We start from the raw sequence: 16,779 nt of genomic DNA on the forward strand, positions 1-16,779 counted from the left end.
GGTATAATAGATTCAAGCTAATACATTTGTAACCTGATAAAGAAATTAAGAACATACACAAACACAGACACTCCATACATAGTCAGTTTAGTATAGAGTCATGCGAATCAAATCTTTTTTTAACCAGACCTGATCATGAGATGATCTAAATAATCTTTCTTACAATATCTGCCAAATTATTTTTTTTAAATAAACTTTTCCAGATAAAATCACATCAATTGTGACTTTCCTGTATAATCCAACAAACTCATTTCGTCATACGAAATACTAAAAAGGAAAGACAAATACGGATTCGATCTTGGTCAACAGCGCGTATATATCGCCAGCTTAAAAACCTACGTTACTAATGTAGAGTTGCGTCCCTTATTATGTGTCAAAGGTCAGCATCTGTGTGCTAGGCAACGCAAGACAGGTGTGGATAGGACCCGTCCCAGTGATTCAGTGTGCAAGTGATCTCAGCGGTTGATCGACAGGTGGTTTGCCACAGAGCTAGCTAGGGAGTATTCCAAAGTTTTTCTAACTGTCGTCACTTTTTTATAAGGTAGGTTGGGTTTTATGCCGATTTGAATATAGCGTACGTCCCATTTGAAGCATCTCAACAAATGAGCCATCTCATCAAATCCACTTTTAACCAGCAGATAATCCAGCGGTCGATGCCATTTCATTCTGTGTTGCTAGGTCTAACAAATACATCATTTATAATTAATAACCTCTTTCTTAATTTTCTTTCTTTGGCATTTTTCTTCTTGATCGCATTATAAAAGGTTAACGTATTGGCAACACTTGTATTACTGGTCCAACAAGGAAATCCGAAATTATGTTTTGAACTATAAATCGAATGATATGATCACTTGATTATTTGATATAAATATATCCTATATAAGAATTATGTGGTAATAAGAACTTATGAACTCCCAGATGTTTATATTTTAGCATATCCTATTTCATTTTATTCTTGCAGATATAATTTATAATTTACTAGCCAAACTTCAAGATGCCCCTTTTGTTTTGTAAACACACAGTTATAACAATTTCTGTCTTGAGTTCTCATTCAAAGACAAACTAATATACAATATATATTTTTATGTGTATATTTGGTTCCTAATTAAGTCATGAAACAGGAGGTTACCGTTGTCAAGAAAATTACAGTAATCAGTGTTTGAAATTGAACATGAAATTCCACATAGACAACAGTGCATGGTCAGCTGATGATACTTGACAGTGTTATTTAACTTAGTTACAGATTGTCTTGACACCCCCAAGTTGGTTATTGAACATTGTATGAAACATCTGAACTGGCAACTTTTTTACCTGGGTGGCTTTTGGATCATTAACACTGGTTTAAAGTGTATTATTTAGAGTCCCAGGATTCGAATACAATAGAAGCAAACCTCAAACACCCCAGGGGCCTCCATTAATTTCAAACACCTAATTTAATTCAATATTTGCTATAAAAATGTTTAACTTCACTTTAAAGTTATCTAGTTTCACAAATAGTATGATAATGTACCTAATTTTAGAACATTATCAAACTGGAATTGTTTTCAGGAAACAGGAGTTTTGATAAACATGGCTGCCTCTGGAATAGCTGAACATGCTGAAGCTCGCAGGAAACAGATCTTCGTCAACAGGAGAGCCTACAATATCAAGAATATGATTGTAAGGAACATACATCTTATATATATAAATATCCTTACATCAAACAGTGTTTGAAATTGAGCCAAAAGTATGCCATGTTCAAATAGGTTACATTTCTCTAGTCAATTAAAGGGCACGAAACCCAACTGTCTGGAGCCTGTGTCCTGTCTAGGTCTAGACTTGGTACTTTCTCCATGTATGATACTGTGACATTGTCTCTTTGAAAAAGGTATACCATTGAACTGCCACACTGATGTAAACATGTTAACGTAGGTTAAGAGACAGAGTGGCGTTTGAGAGACTTGCCTTCGTTTTGTTAGAACTGTAAAAAAATATTTCTACCCCAGTGCTTCTTTAAGTTAATTTGATTTATTTTAATTATTCTTACAATGGATTATTTTCATATGAGTTAAGCACTCAATGTTAATGAGGTATTGTCAGTGAACCATATCATATTATGATGAATTAGATCTGACCCTGCATTATGAACTAAGTATTAGACTTGGTATTTAACCTTTAGCCTGCAGAATTGTTTTAGCATAAGGCACTGTAAAGAAGGTGGACGGTTTTAAACAGTCGGTGCTTCATAAACAAGTGACAATTGAATAACTATTTTGCACATGTTTTCCTGATAGAAAACTTTACATTACTATACAAAATTATCCTGATGTTTTCAATCATACCAAGGGTAAGACCAAAGTGAACATAAAATTTGTAAATTTTCATGAACTTTCCTGAATTACGTCATTGATACTTTCTTAACTTGCAATGTTTTCATTTTGAGGTAAATAAACAACTGAAAACAAGCTGAGCATTTATGCATATTACACGCAACTTAAATGGTATGCAAAGGCTACTCGTTACACTGTTATTGAGGGTGTCATTTGGAGGGTGCTTTGTCTAAGTGCTAGTCGAATGGGTATGAGAGTTTTAAGGTCACTGAGAACAGTAAATGGTATGGATGAAAATTTCTTTGAGTAATGTTTTATCACACACATTTGGAAGACATAAATTGAATTTGTTTAGGAAGAATTAATATTGTGAAGAGAATATCTTCCTACTTATGTGAATATTTTTAACTGTCCTAGGAACAAAATTAAGTACCTTTAACAACACATCTTTCAATTGAAAAATTCATTATAATATGTTCAAATGGAAGTAACACAAGCACTGAATGTACTGACAGAGATAAGCAACAGGTGTCATTGTATTTTCACATACTGGTATTTTTCTCTCTTCTCATGTTAATATAGTGAGATCACCGTGAGGCCTTATATTAAAGGCCTTAAAATTGCTAAGATAGACACACGAGCCACAGTCAACAGACAAATATCACGGACAGAAAAACTCAACAAGCATGAGTGTCTGCCAAGTAGAGTAGAGTCATGTTAGTTCAGACCTCATTAGTCAAGTTTCTGGAAGATTCTGTTGGCAATATCGGCAGACAAAAGGCATTATCCTGTTACAAGTTAATCCAGATATTTGTTAATCCGGATATAGTGTTCCTGGAAACAGTATCATCTGGATTAACAGGGTTTGACTGTATGTAAGAATTATCCCCATGCTGGTCCAGGTGTGTCAGCTAGTACACCAACAGTTTTGTTGTGGGATCTCTGAAACTTCAGCCTAAGATATTCAAAGATATAACTGTTGGTGTATTTGGTCGATGCTCTGTGAAAGGTATGGGTATAACTTATTATCATTTATTTCAATCATTAATTGTGATGTTCATAGCTGACAAAAGTAACTGAAAAAGCGATAAAATATTTTCGAAATCTGTCCTTAATACATAAAAAGTTAGTTTCCAAAGATTCGTTCCTCTACTCAGACTCAAAGTGTCGATATCAGTGACTTGACAATCACACTGTTCAAAGTTTGTTAACCCCAAGGTTACCATTCCCAAATTGTGTCTATTTGACAGACATCATAGAAAACAAACTCTTTATGTATGATACTTTTAAATTTTGAACTGTTTTTTTTTTTTAAATCTGATTATTCACTGCTGTGACTGTCGGCTTAGTCTACAAGTACAACTGGGCAAAATTACGCCAGGTGTAAGTTAGATTTACTCTACACCTGTCATTACATTGTTATTTTTGCTGGGAAATTTTCTTGCTTTGCAGACATGTCTACAATGAATTGCCAGTATGCAAAAGTAAAATATAATTTTACATAGACTAAACATTCCATATAATTTTTGTTTTTACATCATTTTGTTCGTCATTTTCTCAATATATCCCATATCTGAAAACAAGAAAAGCTGTTGGTTAGTCCTTTAATGTGTTTCAAATCTTTAAGAATTGTAATATATATTTTCCCTTCACAGGAGGAACTAAGAGACAACCCGGACATGTTCTTGCCCCCACCAGCAGAGCGTCCCCAGTCTACGTATGATGCAGAGTACTCCTCTTCACACATGAGGAAAGTTGGCAGTCCCCCGGGGATCTCGGACCATCACGCCCCCATCATTGACAAGTAAGTTACACTCTGTGAGGAGACGTTCTTGCAGATCTGATGGAGGTCAGAATCTTGTTTCAGATAACTGTAAATAATCCAGTCTAGACCAGACAAACCAGAAACTGAAGGTGAAAGTAAGAGCAACGGTCCACACCAGCAGTGCGTGATGACACTGTGTTAGGTTAGTCACTGCGTCTGACCAACTAATCCTCTTTAGTTGGTTCTTACAACAAGCATGAGATAGTGGGGATCAATCTACCTCAGAATCCTAAAGATGTACAAATCTGAAAGAAGGTAACACACAAGGAGATCCTGTGACAGCTAAGGGATGCAACTCTCTACAGCTATTTGCAATGGCTTACCTTTTGTTAGGTAATCAATTTGGCCTCCTTTGTATAAATTCAATATTAATTTGATATGCTTTTTTTATTGGGTATACCATAGCATACATATCCTTGTCTCAGGAGATTAAAGCTTTGTTTGAATAAAATTATTGATTGACCTTGCTGGTACTTTGTCCATTGCCAACTGTGATGGCTTGCTCATGAGAGGAGTTAGGAAAAGGATTTGACCTTCTACCATTGCCATTCACTGGTGACCCTCATTGTATCTTTTCTCATGAATCTCCCTGTGATGTCAAACTGTTCTTTTATAACCCACCCCTGGCACGGGCGTGTGTGTGAGAGTGTGTGTTTGATTGTGTGTGCGTGTGTGTTTGATTGTGTGTGCATGTGTGTTTTGAGCATACTAATCATCTTGATGTAGAAAAAAAACATAACTAAATCATTTGACAACATATTTTCAACAAGACAATATTCATTAGCTGACCGATTCCCCAATTTTCCAGTCAGCCCATCCCTGATTACTGACACGTCCCTAATGCTAAGCTTTAAAATCTGTCACCCAAGACATGATAGACCTGTCTGACATAGCAAAATAAAATGTTTAATTCTAAGGAATCACAAGACCTAAAGTCAAGCATCAAGTGTCTGAGACTGAAGAATAGGTTATAAGAATAGCTCAGTGACCGTGAAGTCGTGCAGATTTCGGTCGATTTGCAAAGCATGTGCACCGCCAACTCGTTGTCAGTAGATAATTTCCAAATCTTTTCATGTTTTTAATCAAGGTGCTCACGTGATTTGATGCATTTCACGATGTTTTATCACAATATACATCTTGATTATCGATCAGATCGTCCTGACTGGGCGCCACTATTTTGTGTGAAGCAAACACAAGTGATACGAGAAGTGGAATCTGATTGGTCCATAGGAGAGGCTTAGAATGGACATAACTGGTAATAGCCACTGGTGGCGCTACGATTGAGTCCAGTAATTCCAGCCTTGTTCGGCAAGGGTGTAAAATGGACTTTTAAAGTTTATCTCTCTTGCCTCGGGAAGATGAAACAAACAATACAGTATACAACATGCATGTCAAAACTTCTCCTCAGACACTTGATCTGCCTGGCCTCCTCCTTGTGGACAGTTGAATAGCTACACTTGTTCACTTGTCCTATGGTTACCATCAGTATATGTCACAGAGTGGGTATATTGCAATTACCCGAAGCCTGAATATGCTATATACCATGTATACACTACCAATAACAAAAACCACTATAGGAAAGAATTGTGTCCTTTCGATCCATTAGTTCATTAAACTTGTATCAGTTGTGAGTGGTATCAGCTGGGCGCTTTCAACATACAAGCTCAATACACTGCCGTGACAGACATACTCTGTAAAGAGTTGTGGCCTCTATCAGCATGGTGTTGGTGTAATAAATATGGCTTGACTGTGAAAAAGCTATCCTTTATCGCCACCTAATACTTACTGTGCCTTTATATCAATGATCAGAAGTTTGTCTGGCTGTGAATACGTGTATTTAACTGGGCTATGGAAAGCTTGTACTGGAAGATCGATATCAAGCAACTTGACATTTTCACAGGTGAAAGATTAACTGTGATTATATCTCTGAACTTTAAAAGCCTATTCCTAAGGTGTCAGACTTGGTTAGGGATACATTGGCTTCTTAAGAACCCGTTGATCCTGAAAATATAATTGAAAGGAAAATATTTTCATAGCGAAAAAGCTGTTAAAAACTTTATTATATGTATTGTTAACATTAACATGATTAAGTTAGTCCAACTTTATCATATTTATTGTTAAAGGGGCACTGATCTAACGCAATTTCCCGGGACTGGTTGTTGCCTTTGTTATTGTTTTTTCTCAGTGTGTACCCGGATGTATAGCAGAAATCTAGACTAGTTCGCGACCTCTGCTGCGCCATTCGTAAGCGCATTAGTCGCTTTTATGGGTAGTAATAAGGGCGTATGGTCACATTGATGAACAAAATGAAATACAGTTTTCGAGATAATAAGGAAATGTAGGTATCTTTGTGGGTAGCATCGGTAATGGTGACGAAGTTTTGATAAGTCACTTGCTTGGTAATTTTGCGATTTTCGTTTACACTATTTTGACTTGCAACACAAAGTACATATTTCACCTGAGCATTGCTGTTTTTATAGTGTGTATTTTTTTTTACTGTCAAATGTGTAACAAATTTATTAAACGTCTAAATATTCAGTTATTTCCCTCTGTATTATTATGATAACGAATTCCAAACATTTTGATGTTTAATGTCATCACAAAGAGACTGAAAATGTTACGCTGAGAAAATTACATTTCTATGTTGTTTGGCTTCTAATCCTACATAATAATCTGTTGTGACGTTTGTAGGCCCTTTTGATCGTCTTAATCAATCTGGACAGATTTTTTAGTCAAAATGACTGAAATATTTACACATTTTATAAATTGCCTGAGAGAATCACATTTTACAAATTGACGGTAATATATACACGCTTACAAAGGAAACGACCTGTGAAAACAACGTCTCTCGCGCATTGAAGAATTTCCCAAACAAGACGTAGAGAAACAAGAATGAATCGCATCAAATGAAGGAAAACAAAATGCAAATATCATAATTACAACCTACCAAATTTATGTGTATAAATTTTAGGCAGCGTCCTTGTTCGGTATGTATCCGTGAATATCCACACAAAGGAACAATATCCCACTCGTCTGCAGATGTACAAAGTAAGTTATTCGATGTCACGTGTCTCAGTAACAATCAAATATTTTAAAAGATATATGTCGTTTCGGGATATTATAACCCGTGTTCGTTTCTCAACTGATCACTTGGATTGTTTCAGGTGTTTTAAATAGGTGTCAGGTCTCAATGGTCGGCTGAGAAAGCCCACGTGACAACTATTTTCATAACGTTCATGGTTCCTAAAAAATCCATTGAGTGATAGATAACAATGATCAATCAATCAATGTATTATAAGTTAACCCTTTGAACAAAGTATGTTGTTTTTACATCGGCATTTCACGCCATGGTATGAATGTATTCCCTTTGTTTTAGTAAACCTAGACATGTAAACACTCACTCTTGACATATCCACTGTGCAAGATAACAGTGATTAATCAATCAACGTATTTTCTGTTAATCCTTTGATGACTAGGAACGTTCCGTTGATTTACAAAAAAATAAATCAACTGATCATTCATCTCTTGCTGGGCTGCCACGTGCATATTACATAACACACATTTCACCTCACTTCAAACCTGGATTTAGATTGAATAATTACCCCAGACACAATAAATGCCAAATGGGAACCTTTGTCAGGTAATCTAAGTACCTGTAATAAATTCATTAACTGAGCATCAAGTGAATGACGACAAATACACAAGTGAAGGGTTATGCGAGAAAACGTGGATGTCAACAAGGGAGTAGTAATCGTATTATCGACGCAAGCCGAAATCCGAAAATGCTTTCACTGCATGGATACTTTTTTTAGTATAAAACTATAACCATCTGGGGTATTTCCAAATGACGACATCCGATGAGCCCCGCTGTTCTTTTTGTCTGCTTGTTTAGGCTGAAGAAATTAATTAACATGCGCCCTTTGTCGAAATCTGTATAGATCACTGTTAACCAATCAGTGTTTATGCAAAAATGCGTAAAACAAATATTGCCTCCAGCCTCCAAGTTTATTTAGCTGTCCTTGCAGACGGTAGCCCAGTCTCTGGTCACGCTCAGTTGCGTTGCGTATCATCCGGGTACTCACGGGGGAAAAAACAATAACAAAGGCAACAACCAGTCCGGGGAATTGCGTTAGATCAGTGCCCCTTTAACATTAACAGGATTAAGTTAGTCTAACTTTATTATATTCATTGTCAACATTAACATGATTAAGTTAGTCTTGAATTTTAAGCTACATGGTTGGTCATTACCTATATGTTACATATGTCATCCCATGAGGGGTTGAACAAATTAAAAAAGTTTTTTGCAGGATGTTTTGTTTATGTTTTTGGGGGACCTTTTTTTCCTCTTATCTTTTGGTTTGTTATTACTCACTGGCCATTGCAAATCTTTAAAACAAGAAATTTAATTGGTTGGCCTCGTAAACATCATGAAAAGTATCCCTTGTCAAATGATATATTTTCATAAATTTTGTTCAACAAGTTAGGTTTAATAACTTTATGTACAAAATCTCCCCAGGTAGTTAAAATTAATCAAGCCACTTACTTCCTATCTCTCTCACGGGACTTAATTCTCAGGCCATCGAAAGCTATTAAGTCGACATCAAATGAAAGGATTAATACTTCAGTCACTTCGACACTTCTGGCTATTTCTCCTAATCCCTCAGATCAGGGACATCAAATACCATTTGTGCAATCAGCCAGGCTGTTTTATACCAGAAATCTCACTTCTCCCGTTCGGATCTATTTCTCGTTAGAGACAAACTCGGTCCCAGCCAGGAAACTGGTGATTACCCTACAGCATGCTGATCAATGAATACACGCTATTCACCGCAGGCGTCGAAGCGTTGTGGCGTTTCCCTGTAGCTGTCAGTAGTCGATATGGACAAGCCAAGCCATTGATCTAAGCTAAGAATGTTTCTCTGTGGCTTAACTGCCTCTACCTGACTGTATTAGCAAAAGAACTGCTCATGAAATTAATCCGACCAAAGGGCCATTTTCCGCAGACTAATATACAGTGTCTGCAGAATTAAAAGACTTGAGAGTGCTTTGTGTCCTACATTGTTGTCTAACTATGGGATATTGCTAGTTTCAAAAGGAAATGAACTTAGGTTATTTGACAGCAGTCTGTAAATATTTCATGCCAGGCATGTAGAATGCTGTCTTGTTACACAGTGTGTATGGGTATTTGCTTCTGATCAAAGAAACTGACTCACTTAAACAAACTTTTTCTAGACTGTTGAGCTTGATGAGACTGACGCTCTGGGAATAGTTGCTGAGTGCTTGGTCATTAGATGTTTGGTTATAATGATGTAATGGAACTTTATCAGACAAACTGAATCGTCGTGAGTACTCCTATAATATGGACATGTCTGAAATGCTGTTCCTTCCTGAAATTGTTGAATATTTAGCAGTATATATATAATTATTTCATGTTTATTGACATACCAATTTTTCTGTATAACATATTTTGTGCAAAAGATAAATAATCACAAAAATAGAAGTTAAATCCCTAAAAATATTCAGGAAATATATGCTTAAACAATAATGCAAACGCATTCATTCATTCATTCATTCATTCATTCATTCATTCATTCTGTGTTAAAGAAGAGAATCATTCATTCTGTGTTAAACAAGAGAATTACTTATTTTATTGTAAATAACATTGAATGACGAAATAAAAAGGAAGTGTCTGTTTTCTGCGGGATTACCAAAAGTTTACTCAGAAAGATTATGCACTCATATGCTGGATTTGGTGTAAAACTAAATCAACATTTTCAAGGGAAGCCTAATTGTTAAAACGTTTAGTTGTCTGTCCAATAACTTCGGTTTGGTTTCCCACATGGGCGCAATGTGGGAACTCCATTACCCGTGTCCCCACAGTGATATTGCTGTTCAGCTGATGTATTTATTCCTGTTCTTCAGACTGCGGCGAGAACAAATCAGACAACAGCAGGTAGTGGACTACTCCGCCAAACTACCAGGAAGGCTTTCTGTGAGTACCTTGTTACACTGAAACCTTCTTAATCTGGACAGTCCTATTTCCAGGGGATACATCTGGATTAACTAAATTATGAATACCGTAATTGACGTAATAAGCTTTCAAAATTAGAAATAGGGGGCTCTTATTAGAATATTAATTTGATGGAGAAAAAAAACAGAGTTGAAAGATCAATTTTGTGGTTTATGCTGACAGCCTAAAATGTTTATATACGACATATATATTTTTCCAGAATTTAATTGCCCATAATTAAGGGTGCATATAACACTTGAATTAATATTATACACGAACAAATAAGTCTTGTGTACATTGATCAATCGGAAGGGGTGCTAATTGGGATTGTTCACATGCCAATATATCAGCAAATATCGCCGTGGGCGCTTATTAGAGCGGAGCGTTTATTGCGTCGAATACGGTACATGAATCATGGGTTACTGAGTAAGCTTTCCTGGAGAAATCTGGTAATCGTCTAGGAGGGGCTTCTGTACTGATGGAGTCTGGAATAATGAGCTTTCACTGTAATTACACTGTGAATGTGAATTTCACCATTACTAGGAAATACTCAGTTGTGATTGGCTTATCAGAGGTTTCAAATCGCAGTAACAGGCTTCTTTTAACAAGAAAAATGCTTATTTAAAAAACGCATCATCATGTTAGCTAATAGAGAGACTGGGGAGATAAGAAATAATGCTTTCTTAAACCTGTCAGTGGGAGTTTCAAATATTTTTATTTGAAGGTGTATGTATACATAATGATGAGTTGCTGTTCTTTGATCATTCAAAGTATAATTCAAATTATTGCCAGTGCAACTTTAGGCCAAACAAATATGGATACGCTGACCCTAATAAAATGAAAAGAGGAAAAAGAAATACTGAAAATGATTATACTGACTGCAAATGAACTCTTCACCACAAAACGATTGTATATACAATATTTTAAACTGGAAAACTGATTAGACCAGATTCAGAAACACTGCACATGGTTAGAAATTGGCACTAGTCCTATGGTCCTTGGCAAACTGCCCAATAGTAAAGGTATCCTAAGGACTAGTAGAATTTTGACATTTTTAAAGGTTTTGCTATATGTTATCATTATAAGGACTAGTGGACTGAAACTCTTAGTTTCTACCGCTGCTGCATACATGGCAATATATTTGAATAACTTGAGGAACAAACCCCTCAAATTGAAAGACAAAATATGTAAACTGAGAAATTCCTACCTGAGGAGCTTTCCTTGTCTCACTTACAGACCTCAGAGCATATATTAAATGAAAAATCCGCAGTCCACTCTCATCCTTTCTCGAGCTCTAGCATTCTGTACTCATCCCCTGTTCAGCTCAAGATAGGGGCCACAGGTGGCCTAGTCATCTAAGGTGACGCGATTCCCTGTGCAGAGTTGCGTCCCTTGGGCATGCCAGAAACTGATGATTGTGGGTTCAAATCCTGGTTCGCCCCGATTATGTTTCTTGGTTTGTCAGCACCATACCCGTGCTCGTGGGTTTCACCGAAGTGGTAAACATCTGAGGCCTGCATCACTTTAGGCTTTCCTCCCACATTAAGCTGACACGCTGTGATATAACTGGAATACTGTTAAAAGCGGCATTAAACCCAACTAACTCACTCACTCACTCAGCTCTAGCAGCCGAAACCCATCCCTTCTCCAGCTCTAGCAGCCTATACCCATCCCTTCTCCAGCTCTAGCAGCTTAAACCCATCCCTTCTCCAGCTCTAGCAGCCTATACCCATCCCCTCTCCAGCTCTAGCAACCTATACTTATCCCCTCTTCACTTCTAGCAACCTATACTCATCCCCTCATCAGCTCAAGCAGCCTTTACTCATCCCCTCTTCAGCACTTGGAGATTAAGAGACTTGAGGGCCCCTTGATACATGAGGATTTCTTTGTAGAATCATTAACAATTGACCTAGTATGACTCTATTTTGGAGATTATACATGTAGAAAAAAGTGTCAGTTTTTCTTTTTATGAGATTTAAAACCTGAATCAAAGGGAGAAAATCAAGGGGTTCATAGCTCATAAAAACCCAAGGGAGAGTGTGTTATCTGACTTAGAAACCGAAAAAGAGAACCTTAAAACAACATTTGTCAACATTGTTATGTTTCAAACATACTTTACATGAACATTAGGAAACGGACACCTCTGTTGCTGGTGTTCAGGTACTTGAAAAAAACATTCTTAAAAGCAATGTGGTTTATCAGCGCCTCTGTAGCCTGTATACTAGTGGAACACTCACTGGGCTACAGATACAAAGGTTGCATGTACAATTCATGAAAATATAAAGAAAACATTTGTCATTTGATGTGACATCATTCCGCCCCTTTCATTACAATATTTATTTCTAGCAAGAGACATTCACATGTTACAATATAAACGGAAGTTGTATAAATAAAATCCCTGGGATATTTTAACTTCCCTGGTTATGAGATTTAACCCAATTTGAGAACAATAGGATGAATAAATGCAGTTAATATACAAAATATATAAATATTCAAACAACTCAATTAGTACTAATTGGGCCTTGGCACAAATACAGCGTATCAAAGGTTTTTATGTCTTTTTACACGTGAAAGTGTGTAAAAATATTAACAAAACAGACTATTGTGAAACTGAGCATAACCAGGTGTTAGTGGATCAAGGTGAATGTCCATGACCTATGACACCTTGACAACAGGTGAACACAGGTGCTTGAAACCCATGTGCATGTGATTTGTGAGTGGATAGTGATTTGTGAGTGGCATTGTGGGATAGTGAATCATCGTCAAAATATCAGAACGTAAAAGTAACATATTACCTTCTCAAACAACAACTTACATGTCATTATCATTATGTACATTAACATGGCTGTTATTTTTATTGCTGTTTTGATAACTTTTTTCCAGGCTAATTTGCATAATGCCTATAGCCTATTTCTGCCATGTCAATTTGGACATGTTTATTTTTGAATGTTGAAAGTGCCTACAAATTACCTCCTGTAAAGTACATTTTGTATTGAGCACTGAGATAAAACTAGCCAATCCAGACTAGTACTTTTCCAGTTGTTTTGTTATTTTGTATTTACATCTACGTAATGCTTTGTGTCGATTATTAAATCCAGCAAAACTGTTGTTTTTCATTTCCATAAGTACTTTTGAGGTTCATCTAGAACTTTCCTCACACATTTGCTGTTAATGTAAAGAAATCTGTTTTAGTTGTGTGAATTAATTGTTTTATCTTCCTCTTTCAGTCCACAGACTACACCCAACAATGGTAGAAATACAGTATCACCTGTCCTACTTGACAACCTGTCTCCATGGCAACCACTGCACTTGCAAGAGCTTTGCTGATTGTTAATATAAGCTGTCCTAACATACTTTTGGATGTGTTTCAACAATGCAACAGGGTTTTATTAAGTCACCTCTGTATTAAGTATTTAAATTTTGAAAGTTGATCCCTATGTATAATTGTGATGAGTGATTATAGTGTTAAGACTGTCAGTATTACTTTATCCATACACAGTATTTTTCATGTTATCTGGTAAAACAATCTTCCTTTCAAAGAACAGCACAAAAGCCGTCAAAGCTGGAACAAAATAATTTAACTGTTCGTTAATAAGATGTCATTTCAAGTTTGTGATCATTTTCATACATGTTTTAAGTGGCAATATTTCCTGTTTTATGAATATTATAACTTTGTTAGAACTTTTGATTTGAAATATATCTAGAAGTTTGCCCTGTTATTAAGCTCCTGTGATATTTGTTTTGTTAGTGTCAAGTGTTACATATATTTTATGTCACCGAGTAAGCTATTCTTATTCACCCTGTAAACACTTCACATTCTTTATTTTCTTTACACTAACATAGTACTGTGACTTCTTTATCACAAGATTTGAGGCTGTTTGTCATGTTAATAGCCCCACTTGATTACCTAAGTTTGAATCGTCTATTGATTTGAGAATCAATGATGTATCTTGATTTTCTTACGTGATATGAATAAGTCTTTCTTTACATTTATTTCATCCTAACTATCCAGGAACTTATGCTACAATAATTATGATAATAGTATTTTACTGTACTGTCATACTCATCAACCAATCAAATGAGGACCACAGATGTTTTAGTGCATATGAACAAACAATGATTGAATACCTCTTTGGATCAAAGCCAGTCACACAACATCCTTCAAAGTGACCACCTTTTCTGTTTAAGGGAACTTGCCTAATCAGGGCTGAGATTACTTTGTCCTGAACACTGGAAGTCAGGACTAGTGGATGTGGGTACGAGTGCACTAGTCTGACTCACACTGAACATACCTAAGCATTCTGTTCCAATAAGCTTTGTTTCGAAAACTATAATTTTTGAGTGTTTTCATTTTGATATTTGAATGAAGTACTATTATTCCAGAGCTAACATAGGGGTAAGTATTCTTTAATCAATGCCTGCCTTTAATTCTTTTTAGGTTCTCTGGGTGCAGACAAGTAATACCGTATTCGACGTTATAAGCGCCCCGCTCTAATAAGCACCCACAGCAATATTTGCTAATATATTGGCTAGTGAACAATCCCAATTAGCACCCCTTCCAATTGATCAATGTACTCAAGACTTATTTATTCGTGTATAATACTCACTCATGTGTTATATGCACCCTTAATTATGGGCAATTAAATTCTGGAAAAATATTTCTGTCCTGTGTAAGAGGCACAGACTTTTCTTTTGTATCATTTCAGGCTGTCAGCGTAAACCACAAAATTTACGATCTTTCAACTGTTTTTTTTTCACTAAAATTTTATTCTATTAAGAGACCCCTATTTCTAATTATGACAGCACCCTAGGCACTTATTACGTCGAATACGATACATCACGTATTTCAAGTGAATTAGAGTAGGCCAGTCAAAGATATCTTGTTTGTAGTAACTACTGTACACACTTGTTTTTGTTGAACAATGTTACAGTTTCTTACATCAAATCAGATCCCTTTTCAGAGTTCAAGTTTTGGTATAACCTTTAAATTACTGTTCGCTTATCATGCTTAAAATATAAGAATCAATTCATTTGTATATGTTCTTGACTTAAAGACAGTAACTAGTTATGATACTTCATCGTTGCAAAAAAATCAAACAGGTGAAAACCTTTTATAAGTATTATTTTCTTCATCTCCTGTCAGGATATTTACTCAGATATGTACACATGTATTTGAAGCACCATTCAGTATTACTTTTGTAGGTTTGCTTTACTGTGTATATTGTATGTGTTTATCATGCATTGGCTGCCTTATGATTTATACAATAAACTGTTTATCACATCATGTGGTTTGTATTCTAGTTCACTTCAAGACACAAAATATGTATCCTGTATGATTTATGACATCAGTAGGATAACAGAGCAGCCAGGTGACCAATGGTTCAAGTGTTTGTTTCTTATGCTGATGGGGGGGCACGGGTGGCCCAGTCGTCTAAGGCGCCACGATTCGCTGTGCAGAGTTGTGTCACTTAGGCACGCCAGAAACCTATGATTGTGGGTTCGAATCCCAGTTCGACCCGATAATGTTTCTAGGTTTGTCAGCACCATACCCGTGCTTGTGGGTTTCACCGAAGAGGTAAACGTCTGACACCTGCATCACTTCGGGCTTTCCTCCCACATTAAGCTGACACGCTGTGATATGACTGGAATACTGTTAAAAGCGGCGTTAAACCAAACTCACTCACTCAATTATGCTGATGGCCGAGTTTGATTCGCCTGAGGAAAACCATGTGAGAACTCATTATTCATTATGTGTGTGTATAGGTGCGTGTGAATGTTGTTTTTCTTCATACTCAGCTATATTACAACCAAGTGATGATGGCCTGTGTGTTGCTGAGTTTTGGAATGGCAAACCAATGGTTAACAGTAGGAGCACCAATCCATGCTATGAGGCACAGGGACACACAAACAGCCAGGTCACAGATTGTTACTGCCCAGTGCTCTCTACTTGACACTCCTGACACGAGGGGGATGGGTGGCCCATTCTTCTAATGCACCCCAATTCGCTGTGCAGAGTTGCCTCACGTCGGCAAGCCATAAACCTATGATCGTGGGTTCAGATCCTGGGACACCTCAATTATGTTTCTAGGCTTGTCAGCACCATACCCATGCTCGTGGGTTTCACCAAAGTTGTAAATGTCCGAGACCTGCATCACTTCGGACTTTCGTCCCACATTGGGCTGACACATCATGATATAACATGAATACTGCTCAAACCCAACTCACTCATGACAAACATGGTATAATGATGACCTCTTCTACCTAGAATCACTCTAGGACAACCTTTATTTGAAGAATGAAATAGTGCTAAATATTGTATTAAAAGATAAACCTTGTACACACTGCACACAGGGTAGACATTTCTTATCACAGTTCACAGAGTATTTTATTGAAAATGTCTTCAAAATGTAATCTGTACATACAACCCTGTGCAACATGTCAAACAGGTCAAATATTCATCTTGCAATGTAACATATTGTAATCATGATAGTGTTACAAGACATGAAATATGAGTAACTTTCTTACATGGATAAACAAGCTTGGTAAACATAGATGAATAACTATGTTAATATTTGTAATGGAATTAGGTTGCATCTTTTCTTGGAAAACAGGTAGATGTAAGTTTAAGGTTGCAT

At 36.6% G+C, this 16,779-nt stretch overlaps 2 protein-coding genes across 5 annotated transcripts in view; one reads left to right on the forward strand and one right to left on the reverse strand.

Annotated features, from left to right (window-relative positions):
• LOC139465667 (serine/threonine-protein phosphatase 6 regulatory ankyrin repeat subunit B-like) overlaps nt 1-16,779 on the reverse strand; it is a 229,112-nt gene that overhangs the window by 108,027 nt on the left and 104,306 nt on the right. The gene's annotated exons all lie outside the window — the stretch shown is intronic.
• Nucleotides 429-15,385, forward strand: LOC139466115 (uncharacterized). The gene is made up of 5 exons (XM_071248139.1): nt 429-541; nt 1,549-1,659; nt 3,965-4,113; nt 10,057-10,126; nt 13,372-15,385. Exons 2-5 carry the CDS (start codon nt 1,570-1,572, stop codon nt 13,396-13,398), a joined length of 336 nt encoding a protein of 111 aa, XP_071104240.1. The 5' UTR covers nt 429-541; nt 1,549-1,569; the 3' UTR covers nt 13,399-15,385.

Source organism: Haliotis cracherodii, unplaced genomic scaffold, assembly GCF_022045235.1.
Source record: "Haliotis cracherodii isolate W230 unplaced genomic scaffold, xgHalCrac1.p SCAF_18, whole genome shotgun sequence".
Classification (NCBI taxonomy): Eukaryota; Metazoa; Mollusca; class Gastropoda; order Lepetellida; family Haliotidae; genus Haliotis; species Haliotis cracherodii.